This window comes from Diabrotica undecimpunctata, unplaced genomic scaffold (assembly GCF_040954645.1).
Source record: "Diabrotica undecimpunctata isolate CICGRU unplaced genomic scaffold, icDiaUnde3 ctg00003333.1, whole genome shotgun sequence".
In the NCBI taxonomy this organism is placed as follows: Eukaryota; Metazoa; Arthropoda; class Insecta; order Coleoptera; family Chrysomelidae; genus Diabrotica; species Diabrotica undecimpunctata.
Genome location: NW_027314529.1, coordinates 1 through 14,004, shown reverse-complemented (window position 1 = coordinate 14,004; position 14,004 = coordinate 1). Strand labels below are relative to the sequence as shown.

Below are 14,004 nucleotides of genomic sequence, written 5' to 3'. Positions count from 1 at the left end.
TAATATAGGTAAATAAATTTTTACCATATGAAATACTTATTTTTATTGCGGTTTTAATAATATAATTTCATTTTTCTTTTGTTTTAATATTTTTCTAGAGGTAAGCAGGCGACGATTTTATTAATAAAAGGGAGCGCATAAAAAAAGTGGTACAATAGGCTGTACTGTAGACCAGCGCGAAGCTTCATACTGTGTTCTGTATTTTTAAAATTGAATAAAGTAATTTTATTATTTATTTATTATTTTATAAATTTCAATAAAATTTATATTTACACGTTGTATAACGGCTATTTCGTAAAAAGTCATATTTTTTAATATGTGCTGCTTTAGGAATCTTTTCCAATGTATAGATATTAAAATTAAACCAAAAATGTTTTACTTACAACTCTTTTTGTCGCACTTCAATACAATAGAACTGATAATTGTAAAAATCCAACATTGTATTTATATAAAATTATTTTAAAAGCATCGTTCTTTTATTTTTGTGGTTCTACATCTTTTATTAATAGGTACCCTTTTACATTTTGAAGGGAAGCTTTTATACTGGCGTTATATTCATATTTTCTCTGTAGTAAAATGCTGAGGCGAGCGTCAAGAAACAAATATTGGAAAAGTTAATCGAAAATTGGACCTCCAGCTTAGACTAGGTCAGAGCCAGCCATGACGGTCATATGCCAGAAATCATATTTAAATTATATTGCCAAAAGATTATCTTTCGAATAAAGTCAATTTGATGTCAATTCATAAAAATCATCTTTGTTTTATTCCGTTTCAAAGTTCTATACTTTTAAAAAAAACTCCCTTTAAAATATGTATAAAGAACCACCTTTATCTTAGTATATCCGCCTACAGCGTCTTCAATGGGCAGGCCATCTATGTAGGATGGAAGAAAAGAGGCTTCCAAAAAAACTGAATGCAAGAATGCAGGGGAAGTAGTAGAGGTTACGCCGGTTGGGGGTGGGAAAATTTTACCTACCGTGGAAAAAAGCGGCATCCTTTGATGTTTGCACCTACTCAGGCGTTCAAGTGACGTCACGCTCACTGACAAGTTGAGTAATTTCTTCTTTTCGTCTTCTTCTTTTCGTCAGGTTATCTGTTTTTTTTTCGTCTCATGTCACCTTCTTCTATTCACTAATTGAACGTCCACTGCTTGACATGGGAACCCTTTATTTCATACATTGCTACACACAAGCTATTGGAAGAGAAAACGATGGGAGGATGATGTGGACGAAGAGGAAAGGAATCTCCTTGGCAGTACCTAGATCGTGAAGGAGAATGACTACAGATCTTACCGAATTAAGAGTTTTGCTGAGGCCGGCCAGGGCTCGAATTGGGCTGTAGAGCCATGGGATGGAAAAATGACATTTGTATACTGACGTTATTCTACATCTTCCAATCTTAACGGTAAAAATTTCGACGCCATTTTAGCAAGTTAAAGAATATGGCAGTGCATCTATTTGTGGTTAATTGAAGATTACGCTCTCATACTGATCGTGCGGTCTATCTAAAAACTTTTGTCATTCTCTATTTTTGGTCTTTATACTTTGCACTTTGGACTTTGCATTAAGTTCATTGACGTAGCAGAACATAACATTTTCCTCTATAATAAAGGTCAAATAAAACAAATTCATTGTGAATAGATGTTTCTTCAGTATTACTTGAAGTGGTTATCAAGACACCGTTGGTTTTCCAATTAGTTCTCTCTACAATTCCTCGATGATTGTACATTGATTATAAATTTTAAACAATCTTTTTATAAATCGAAACAACACTTTAAACAAAAGTAGAACGCTTTATTAATTACCTACAAAAATAACATATATTTTTGTTTTCACTTAAGGAAACTGAAAAACTGGACACTAAAACAAAAAGAAATATATATTGATTATAGACAAAGTAAAATTATTAGACGTTACCTCAGTAATTTTTGAAGGATTAGCTAGACACTTCATGTATTCCAAAGAAATTTCACATTTACTTTGCCCCTCGGATGTTCTCAGTTTTTCGTCTGAAAGAAATAATTAAACAATTTACTTATTTTTTATATAATACATACAAATTTTTTAAAGATTTATATTTACTTAAGAGTTTAGGACATATATAGAAATACTCAATCTATGGTTTAAATGTAAAAAATATTATAACAAAAATAAAAGAGAAGACACGCAATAAAAAAATATCCCACTGGAACTGGACGGGAAATGTGGCCAAAATGAATGAGGTGTGGTGGACTCATAAAATTTACAGTGTGGAGATCACGAGTAGATAGAAGCAGAGGTAGACTACCTACACGATGGACAGATGACGTCAAAAAAATCGCTGGGAATTAACTGCGGGAAACTCAAGTCCGTCAAAACTGGAAAAAATTAAGGGAGGCCTATGTTCAACTTTGAACGCAGAAGGCTAGATAATGATGACGATGATAATGATATAAGTATATAAAGCTTTATTTTTCGTGGTACTTACTCTTTGGTTTATCAACGTTATCAGCCAAAAAGTTTATATTGGAATCTGAAAAGATCAAATATTACTTAAAATCTCTTTATATGTAGCAATATTACAATATGATATCAAGTGAATTATTGGAACTTAACTTACAACAAAAATGTGAACTTTTATAATTTAAAAGCTTATAAATTCAAACAATTTTTATTAAAGAAAACATCGGGTAAAATCCCAAATAAGTTAAATGAGTGGTCACAAAAACCAGAACATGAAGTTTTTCGGGCAATGTTCTTTATTAATTACTTAAGGGCGGTCCTATAAGTACATAGCCTGCAAAAGAAAAACAAAAATTTTGGTAAAGTAGCGATTTATTTTTTAACATAGTCTCCTTTTAGCTCGATACATTTGATCCAGCGATTCTCCAACTTCTCTAACCTGTATGAGAAATACATTTCCTCGAAGTCTACAAAGTAGGCTTCTGTGGCGGTGATGACGTCCTCATTCGACTTAAATTTTGGCCCGGCGAATGCCTTTTTCCAGATTGGAAAAAAGAAGAAGTCACACAGGGCCAAATCTGGAGAATACGGTGGATGTAGCAACAGTTTGTAGCCCAATTCGACCAATTTCGCTGTGGCGATGACAGAAGTATGAGTTGGTACGTTGTCATAGTGGAAGAGCACTTTTTTCTTTGCCAAATGAAGTCGCTTTTTCTGCAATTCGGCATCGAATCGGACCAATAATTCGGCGTAGTACAGCCCTGTGACCGTTTTGAGATGTAGAGTACCTCTTGTGAATCCCAGAAAATGGTGGCCATCTCCTTTCCGACCGATAGGATAGTCTTTGCCTTCTTCGGAGCACGTTCGCCAAGTGCTGTCAACTGTTTCGACTTTTCCTTGGTCTCTGGTGTGTACCAATGGCACACATTGTTGACAGTTACAAAACGACATAGAAACTCCTTTGAATTACGCTTAAATAGCGTCAAACACTGATCTGAAGTGGTCTCACGGTTGCGCTTCTTGTCCGGATTGAGCACACACGGCAGCCATTGTGTCGACAGCTTTCTCATGCCCAAAATTTCATACAAGATATGACATACGCGGTCTTTTGAGATGCCTAGTGTCTATGCTATGTCGTGAACCTTCACTCGGTGATCTTCCCATACTAGATCATGGATGTTTGTCACGTTATTCTTCATGGTAGCCATTTTCGGGTTACCGAGGCGTGGCTTATCAAAAACTGACGTGTGATCACGTTGAAACCAATTTTTGACAGTTGCCATCAAAGTAGAAAAGTCACCGTACATAAAAACCAGGTGCTCTTTGATTTCGCTGTGTGATTTCCCTTTTTACACGCGGTCAAAACAAAACTATGAGTCCGATTCGGCTAAAATCTTAACATTAGCCATCTACAAGATTGTATTATACAATATTAGATTTCTCTTGAGATAGTGGCGCCATCGGGCGGTGAGGCTAACAACTTATCGGACCGCCTACGTCGTACATATCATTGAAGGGAACTGTAAACTTATCCTTATTTTTACCTTGTCCTTACAGGGAAGTTCCATTTCTTAAAAAAAATAAATTGTATTTTGAAAAAGATTTCTATATGCAGACTAACGTTACCGTAAAACGGGGTTACTTTGCACTGAGCAGGGTAACTTTGCACCAAACGTGTAAAAGTATATTTTCTGTAAACCTACGCTCAATTTAGTTTATATATTAGTACTACCTCTAGAGCACATTGGCAACATCGCAATACGTGAGTACGACGCGCGCGATTGTCTCTGCGGTCGCCAGTTATCTATCAGCAACGGTTAGAATATTAACCTTGAAAATCTATTATTTTCTAACTTTGCAAAATCATACTGTGCAGACAGTCCCAGAGGACACAAATTGGTAAGTACACGTCTAATGGCTTTACCACAATCGATTGCGATTTTTAGTTGTTAAAATAACGGTTTTAAACCAGGATATCAATAAAAAAAAAACATGGCTTACATGTGCACTTAACACGTGAAATTGGGTATACTTTGCACTGCTAATTTGCACGTGGTGCAAAGTATCTCCAAGCGTAAAAGGTTTTTAAGAAAATGGTTTTTAGGAAATGCCCAGACGTTATAAAAGGAAACTGATATCCCGCAAATATGCAGACTACTCAGAAGAAAATTTGAAAGCATGTCTGTCAGCAATAAAAGATGGAATGAGTACAAGAGTTGCCGCTGAATCCCTTAACATTCCAAGGAGAACTATTTTTTACAAATTAAAAGGAGTACACGCTGGAAAACCTGGATACCCATCAATATTCTCTTATGAAGAGAAAAGGTGAGAAGAGGTGAGGCAAGACTCATTTAAATCGCCAAGAAAAAAAGTAACTCGCTTTAAGGATAATACTCCTGGTATGAATTGGGTCAAATCATTTTCAAGTCGTCATAAGGACCTTACTGCAAGGATAGCCTCAAACATTAAAAGAAGTAGAGCAGTACTCAATGCAGACCAAATGGCTGAATACATACAAAATTTAAAACAAACATTAACTGATGTGGAGCCACATGCTATTTTTAATTATGACGAAACGAACTTAACAGATGATCCCAGACAAAAAAAAAGGTATTAACTAAACGTGGGGTTAAATATCTTGAACGAATTTGTAACTCTTCAAAAAGTAGCATTTCTCTTATGATGTGTGGAAATGCAGCTGGTGAGCTACTACCTCCTTATGTGGTGTACAAATCCAAGCATTTGTGGGACACCTGGACTGAAAATGGCCCCTCTGGTACGCGTTATGCAAATACTGCATCTGGTTGGTTCAAATCACAGACATTTGCAAATTGGTTTAACACTATTCTATTGCCCAGGCTTACAAAAATCAGGGAAAGAAGGTCGTTTTAGGAGACAATTTGTCTTCTCATATTAATGTTTGAAATCCTGGATTTGTGTCGAAAACACGACATTCATTTTATATGTTTGCCTCCGAATAGCACCCACGTTACACAACCGCTAGATGTTGCATTATTTGCCCCAATGAAGAAGGCCTGGAGGGAAATTTTATCTGAATATAAGGAAACTCATGTGGGGAGTAGATCAAAGGTACTTGAGAAACAGCATTTTCCAACGCTTTTACGATTATTAATCGAAAAAATACAAAAGAATAGCGATGAGATATTAAAGTCAAGACTTAGGAAATGTGGTATAGTTCCTTGTGATATAACACCACTCTTGGAGCGGTTAAAAATAACTCAGCAATCTAGTGTTATAACTGATAGTCATATAACAAATAATAATACATCAATTTCGTCAGATATCGAAAACACTTTCATTCGATATTTAGAAGATAACAGAAAGGAAGCCACCCAGTTTAAGACACGTGGGAAGAAAAAGAGAATAAATGTTCCAGCAGGACAAAGTATTGCCCATTCTGAAATTAGTTTAGAAGATTTAACTGAAGCATGTACTTCCACACTTTATCAAGCTGTTGAGCCAGAAGTCGCTTTGGACGACCACTTTCCACTAGGCAGGGATTCATCAGATGATAAAAAAAATGAGCTGCAAGAAATGGAAGAAGAAAGCGAATTTAATAAAAAAAACTCGCCTCAGGATCTCTTGGAACAAATATTGCCGAAAAAGTTAAAAACTCTGCATTAGATCATGTTAAAAAAAATATTGGTGAGTACGTTTTATTTGTCTATGAAGATCCCTGGTGATGAAGTTTACCCTGGAGTCATAACAGCAATAGAAAATGATGGAGCGATGATCAACGCCATGTCAAAATCGTTAAAGTTTTGGAAAAGAAAAAAAAAGACGAGGATTTTACATTGTTCCAGAATACGACAAATTATGGTGGGATTAGATTCAAATTTTGGATTTTCGCAGCAAGCATTTCGTAGCCAAATATTATTAAAATATCAAGTGGTGCAAAGTATGACTCTTCTAGGGTATACTTTGCACCACTAATAAAATTAGGATAATCTCTTAATTATGCAATATAACTAAAAAACAGCTATAATAAGAGCTATATTATGACCTGTTGAATAAATATTTATTATAATATCTATTTAATTAGAATATTTATAATAAAAAGTTCAGATCTTCTTTCGAATAACGTTATATCCACTCTAAGAAAACGAAACTAAAAACTATGGTGCAAAGTAACCTCGTTTTACGGTATATACTTTTTGTTTGATACTTCTCCTTTAGTTGTCGGTTCCGTATTCAGACTTTGGATGTCATTATGTTTACAAAAACTCTATTAAATATTATTAAGAGGCGTAAACTAGAATATCTTGGACATATAATTAGAGGACCAAGATATGAGTTCCTTCGGCTAATTCTCAACGGTAAAATTGAAGGAAAGAAATGGATAGGATGGAAGAAACTCTCTTGGTTGAGGAATTTGCGGCAGTGGACAGGCTTGACAGCGGACCAATTGCTACACGTAGCGCAAGACCGAGATCAGTATAAAAATATTATAAGCATGGTAGTCGCCGACGTTTCGTAGGGATATGGCACTCTAAGACGAAGATGTTTACAATTTCTGGAAGCTCTTCTCTTAGCAGCTATTTCGCGAAATAATTCTTCTGCTGTGAAACCACATCATCAACTAATATTAAGCAGCCATGAAAGCTTGTCTACCATGTCTATCAATCCAACTCTTTCCCTCCACCTGTCATTGTCCACCCTCTAATAATTATCTGACCGAAGTATTCTGGTTTCAAAAAAATTTTATTTAAAAAATTCCTTTATAAAAGATATATTAATATAAAAGACCTATCGGGCTACATCACAAAGCGTTTTCGGAATAACTATTCCATCATCAGTGCTATCTGGATTTACATGTTTGAAGCCACTAAATATATAGTTTAAAGGGTTTTTATCCATATATTTAGTGGCTTCACATATGTAAATCCAGATAGCGCTGATGATAGAATAGTTATTCCGAAAACGTTCTGTGATGTAGCTCGATAGGGTTTTTATAATATACCTTTTATAAAGAAATTTTTTTAAATAAAAATTTTTTTGAAAGACTTTTTTTTAATCATTTCGCGACCCCCTTAGCAACGTGACCCACAATTTGGGAACCACTTTTCTAAACGCATCCATTTCCAAATTTAATACGCTTTGTTATGTTTTCAATTTAGACAGTTAATTGTTTTCCAGTTAAAAAGTAAATAAACACCAACCAATATTAATATATTCAAGACTTGATATACAACTTATTACTTACTTAGCGAATATTTCAATTCGTCGCTGCATTTCTCCACCCTGTCTAATAAAATCTCGCCGTCGTTATACAAAGTATTTCTTTTGGCCCAATTGGACGTTCTTTCAAGACATGGGACATCATAATCTGGATTTATCTTAAATTAATTATTTTATAAATACATTAAAGGTTGCTAGAATGACTTCGGTAAACTTACCAACTTCATTTCCGTAAATATGCAGTAATAGTATTCACACTGAAAGAAAAAACATGATTACTACGACACAATAAATAATTCTTTTGGTTCAAAAAGTGTCTCTAAATAATGATGTAGTCATTCTTCTTTAATACTTAAAAATTGTCACTTCTTCTTATAATATTTTTGCTTCTTATAAGGATACTAGAAAAATTGTTGCCCAGAGAGGGCCTTTGTAAACAGCTTTTGAACATTTTTAGCAGGAATATGAAGAACGTTATGTGGAGAGTTCACCCGTTACTTGTAAAGTCAGATTATGGCTTCAGTATTCTAAGATGCACAAAGTGAATTATTTATTATTTCGAAAAAGAAGCTACATAAAAAAAGTGACGGGGGAAGGTTAAGGAAAAGTGAACTCTTCTAACAGGACAACGCACCAGCATACAAGACCTTTGTTACAATGGCTGTCATTCGTAATGCAGGTTTCAACATTGTGGAGCACCTTCCATATTCTCTAGATTTGGCTACAGATTTGATCTCCCAGAGTGACCACAGGCTGTTTCTAAAATTCAAAGAAGACCTTAGGGAAAACGTTGTTCGACCAATCGTGAAGTGGTGTTTATTAAATTGTTGGTTTGAGACACAAAAAAAGGTGTGAACATTTTCTTGTATTCTTTCTAGGTCAGGGGTGAACCATAGCGATCAACCTTCATAACATTTGTAATCTATTGTTTAAGTTTTGTTCTTTTGACTTGCAATAAACCATTGTAATAACCTATAATATCTACCTAATATCTATCTACGACAGAAGAAAAATAACAAGAAATCTTTTGTTTTTAAACAATGAGATGGTGGCCCAATTTTACCATAGCAGGTAACTTTTCCATTAGTTTTTCGTGTTCTACAACAGCGTCATGAAGGTTTAGTGGTAACCAATTTTCATAATCGATTGTTATCACTTGAAACTATTCCGTGGTACTGTACGAGGTAGAAGAAATGCACGGAATATCGTATAAAATCGTCTTCATAGTTTATATAAATATACAACCCTTTTAGTAAATCCAGCACAATTGGATTCAGGGTGCTTAAGATAGAATACATTGGAATTATTTACGGGAGGCCTATGTCCAGCAGTGGACTCAAAACGGCTGATGATGATAAGTAAAGGTCAATTTGAATCGATGGTAGTATCAAATCTCGAAAGACTTATTCGGTTTTTACGAAATTTTGTCTTTTTTCCCAATTTACCTATCCATGAATTCACATATTACGAGTAGGGTGTATAACCCTTAAGATTTTTTTAAGATCTTTTTTGAAGCGAAGCTGTTTACTGGCGTTGTATTAATTTTTCTCTATAGCAAAATACAGAGTGGATCGTCACGATACAACTGTTTGAAAAGACCGGATTGTCACGACACAAAAGTTTGACTAGTAGCTAGTCTAGTGTACCGCCTACTGTACCATCTTTTTTTGTGATAGATTTACGGTTTTAAATCTAGGTAGCATAGGAAGGATTTCTTCCTTCCTATGCTACCACAGGTCATCCCTGAGGTTCCTGGAGCTTATCGCCTTGTAGATGCTGGCCATCCAACTAAATTTCGGTCTTCCTCGCTTGCTATGCTCAGGAGGTTGCCATTCCAGACATTTTCTTTTAGTTCATAAGTACATGAACAGATTCCTGAGCTTGCAGTACATCAAACTCAACCTGCTAATACACAACAGGACAACAGTGAGTTGCACGATATCCTGGTAGGAGAAATGGTACATGCCTCAAAAGAATACAACGGGACAAACCCACTAAGCAGATCATGAATCTTCTTCTTATTTAAGGTGGCGTCACCGGTGGCGGTTATCTATTTTGGGCTTTTCTTATTAAGGTTTGGTGGTCTACTCCTGTCCATTCCTTGATGTTACACATCCATGTCATTTGTCGCATGCCAGGATCGCATTTTCCTTCTATTTCTGCTTCCATTATTAGTTGAAGGAAGTTATATTTCTCTTGTCTAAATATATGTTGCGTATATAAGATATATGTTTTCCATTTTTTAATAGTTTCTACAAGTTCACGATCTCTATTCATACGTTTCAGACCACCAATACCAAAAATAAACTCTTGTAAAAAAATAGGTGTGCTGTTACAAATTGTAAACACCGAAGTGTTATTATGTAGGCTGAGACATGCATCTACTTTACCCTACGCGATTTGGACAATGGATTGCACAACACCGTTTAAACATAGAGAACCAAAAACGCGGTACATAAACTACCTTTCTAAGGACGAAAAGATACGCACCTGGATTGTGTCTAAAGGGCAGTGATTTAGGAATGTGCCAGTGTATGTTTACTTCATAGACTATGAAAAAGACAATCGTTTTTTAATTATTAGAAATTATTAAAGTAATAAAATAATAAAAAAGGTAAACAACTTTTAAGAGAACATTACTATAAATGGTATAAAAATAAATGTTCAAAATATAATGACGATGTTTCGATATTTGCAGATTTTATATGAGATTTTCAAGAATTGCCAACTTAATTTGCGACCGTAGCAAGTTGGAAAAGCAAAATGGATGTTAGTAAATGGTCAACAGATAGAATTAAACAATTATCTGAGTTGCCAAGTCAATGATAATTGGATTATATTTTCTGGCTTCAGTCACTCAAGGATAGTTATAAAAGCAGTAGCTGAAGTTACAATTAAAATATATTAAATATGGATATAGAATGAAAGAATAATAATGTTAGATGGAAACATACTTTCTGAGGTTCCTCTTTATCTACATCCATTCCAAGCTTTTTCTTAGCAAAATTCATAATACGCTTCTGAGTGTATTGGAGACGATCTATGATTTCCACTTTTCTAGACCAACATACATCTTCAGCTCCTAATAATGATCTAGCTCTTTCACAATCTGCATGTACCTAAAAAATATATACTATAGTTATTAGGTTTTCAAACTCCATTTTTATTATTTTGAATACCTAATTTTTTATATTTACTGGATAAACGCAATCGACAAAATAGTGATCCATCGCACAAAATTGATGAAACACTAAAAATGCGTTTTAGTACAAATAAATGTTCACAAACCTCTTTAATTATCTCACGATATATGTTTCGTTATGAGAAGAGTTATTATATATGAGAAGAGTTCTATGTACCAGGGATTTAAAACTGGAACTAAGAGTTAGGTTGGCGAGGTGCTATGTTTTTTCGACTTTATTTTATGGAATGGAATCTTGGACCTTGAATGCGACATCAATGAAAAAACTGAAATCATTTGAGCTGTGGGTGTACAGAAGAATTCTGAAAATATCATGGACAGAACACGTCACAAACAAAGAGGTTCTGGGAAGGATGAACAAAGAAATGGAAATTTTAAATTCAATAAAAACAAGAAAATTAGAATATCTCGGACATATTACACGTGGAGATAAATACACCTTGCTCCAACTGATTATGCAGGGAAAGATCCAAGGAAAGAGAAGCATAGGGAGGCGTAGAATGTCATGGCTGCGCAACCTGAGAGATTGGTAGGGATGTACATCAAATGAACTTTTCAGAGCAGCCGTCTCAAAAGTCCGAATAGCTATGATGATTGCCGACCTCCGCCGCGGAGATGGCACTTGAAGAAGAAGATATGTTTCGGGGTAACACACCTTTTTTAAATAAAGCATTTTAACGAATGTCCTACTTCTTCACGTGCCATATCATAATTATCCGACTTTGGCGATCACCATTGCGAAAACTTCTCAATCTTCTACCACATGGAATAATATTGTTCTGCATTTGATATCTGAGTCCATTCACGAATGTTTTTTAACCAAGAAATATGTTTTCTTCCTACACTCTTCGGCCTTCTATTTTGCCGTTAAAGATCAGTTGTAGCATTCTATATCAAAATGTAAAGATTAAGAATTTGGTTTTTTTTTAGTTTATTGTAAGGCCCATTTCCTCTCCTACTTCGTGAATATGATCAAGCAGAATTTGGAGACCTTCAATATTTTCTGACAGAATTACAGTATCGTCCGCATATCTAATTGCATTAAGTAGTTCCCCGTTGATTTTTATTCCATAGGGCTGTCTCTAATGTGCCTTTTTGAATAGCTGGTCCGCGTAAACATTAACCAATGTTGGGGACAAAATGCAATCCTGTCTGACTCCTCATTGTATGTTGGATGTCCTACTAGTTCACTAAATACTAGTAGTATTTTTTTCAGTATACACTCTTCTAAGCATTTCAAGAACTTTTTAAAACCTACTATAAAATATAAATCAGAAAAGTCGGCAAAATAGCCCTACAAAAATCTGTTTGGGTAATGATCTCCCAATTTGTCGTGAATCGTTGTCCATTGAGACATATTTTCAATTTTGGAATTAAAAAAGTACCTGGGGCGAAATCAGCAGTTAAAAATGTGGTACTACTTCAAACTTTAATTCCTCAACTAGCCGCCGAAACTGCGCAGAAGATACTGGAAACTATCAATCACAAAAAAAGTCGAAAAGACCAATTTTGTTCTTTGATAATTAGATAACCTTAAACAAAACATTTGAGGAAAATTGTCAAATTATGGATAAAGAATTAGATACTTTTATTACAAATAAACAAACAATGATGGGATGTTTATGTTTAAAAAAATGTAAGTGTATTGCTAATTACAGACAGATCTATTGTTGCAATATTATTAACCTAATAATTTAAGGAAAAGATTACCTGCCGTACACTAACAATAACAACTGCCAATGAAGTTAAAAACAATCCAAAATTACACATCTTTGCAATATTCAAAATAGTTGAGAAACAATGATTAAACTGAAACACATCCAAAGTAACGAATAAACAAAATATATTGTCACAGTCGTATCAATTATGGCATTAGGTCTGACTATTATTAGATTTATATAACATAGCGTTATTAGAACTGTTATTAGCTTTGTATATCCTGTGTAATATAGCGATTTAATTAACTTTAAACGATTTAAATTATCGGTTGGTTTTTAGCGAGGTATTTATTAAAAGCTGTAGATTCAAATATAGCCAGTTATTACTAAATTGTAAAATTGGACGTGGACTTAAATGGTTGATGAATATTTGATTAAATTGTATATAATAAAAATCAATTATATATAGATCATTTATATCCGCAAATAATTTTATCATCTAATCATTTCTTAAAAAATAGCTGACATATTTTTGTGTCGGTTTTAGAGAATGTTCATCTGATCATTTTTCTTTGACTAGTATTTGCTTATGACTATTATTTAGACAGAAGAGATAAGAGAGATAGAGCTCAAGGTGAACATCAGAAAGATCAAGTAGTTAGAAGTAAGCAAGCAAAGAAATGTGTTATGAAATATGGAGTAAAAGCCATATAATGCTTTTAACAGTACGAATGTATGGCCCGCACACCTAATGAAACTGGAACGGCGTGCAAGAGCTAAGGTCTTGTATATAACATGGTCAAAGCCCCTCTTTTTTTAATGAATAGTGTACTATGTAGTCATGATATCAGTCTACCGTTGAAGGCTCGTATTCTTCGATTTTATGTCTTCAGTATACGTATGGATATAGGTATGGAATCGAAGCATGGATACTAACAGATATCATGAGTAAGAAACGGACCGAGTAACAAATATAGCAGTACTAAACAAATTAAATAAATAAACAGAAATAATAACACTATTAAAAGAAAATAATCAGAATTCATTGAATACATATGTAACACATACAGCTGGACATGTTTTATCATCTCTATGTGCCGTGGGGATTGAGATATGCTTTTCGAAAGGGTCAAAAATAGCCCTTTGTACCCTATATTTGAAGAGCTATATCTTCTAGCCGAGTGGACCGATTTTAGGTCGCAATATCCCTCGTTTTTTGTTGTAATGTTAATTTTTTGATGAAATAATGACAATTAAAAATCCTAATATTTTGTAAATTTCCTGTTCGTTCTGTTTTGTAAATTATTTGGAATTATAACAAAAAATGAGACCTTGAGAGTTATACTCGATCAACTGGGCTTAGAGATAAAGCTTTTCAAATATAGGGTAAAAGAGCTCAAACTCATTTTTTAGGCGGTCGGGCCAAGAAATTCGATAAGTAGACATTGTTGAATACATATCTATAGAATTACCTTCATCTAAATTTTTATGCAATTTAAGATTG

General features: G+C 34.3%; 1 protein-coding gene across 1 annotated transcript; it reads right to left on the bottom strand.

The window, feature by feature from the left end:
* Positions 1–1,772: 1,772 nt before the first annotated feature.
* Positions 1,773–12,704, bottom strand: LOC140432237 (uncharacterized). The gene is made up of 7 exons (XM_072520061.1): positions 12,553–12,704; positions 10,595–10,759; positions 7,859–7,897; positions 7,666–7,798; positions 2,467–2,511; positions 1,917–2,008; positions 1,773–1,859 (listed from the first exon to the last, which is right to left on the bottom strand). The coding sequence occupies exons 1-7, from the start codon at positions 12,610–12,612 to the stop codon at positions 1,836–1,838; spliced, it is 558 nt and encodes a 185-aa protein (XP_072376162.1). The 5' UTR covers positions 12,613–12,704; the 3' UTR covers positions 1,773–1,835.
* Between the last annotated feature and the right edge of the window lie 1,300 nt (positions 12,705–14,004).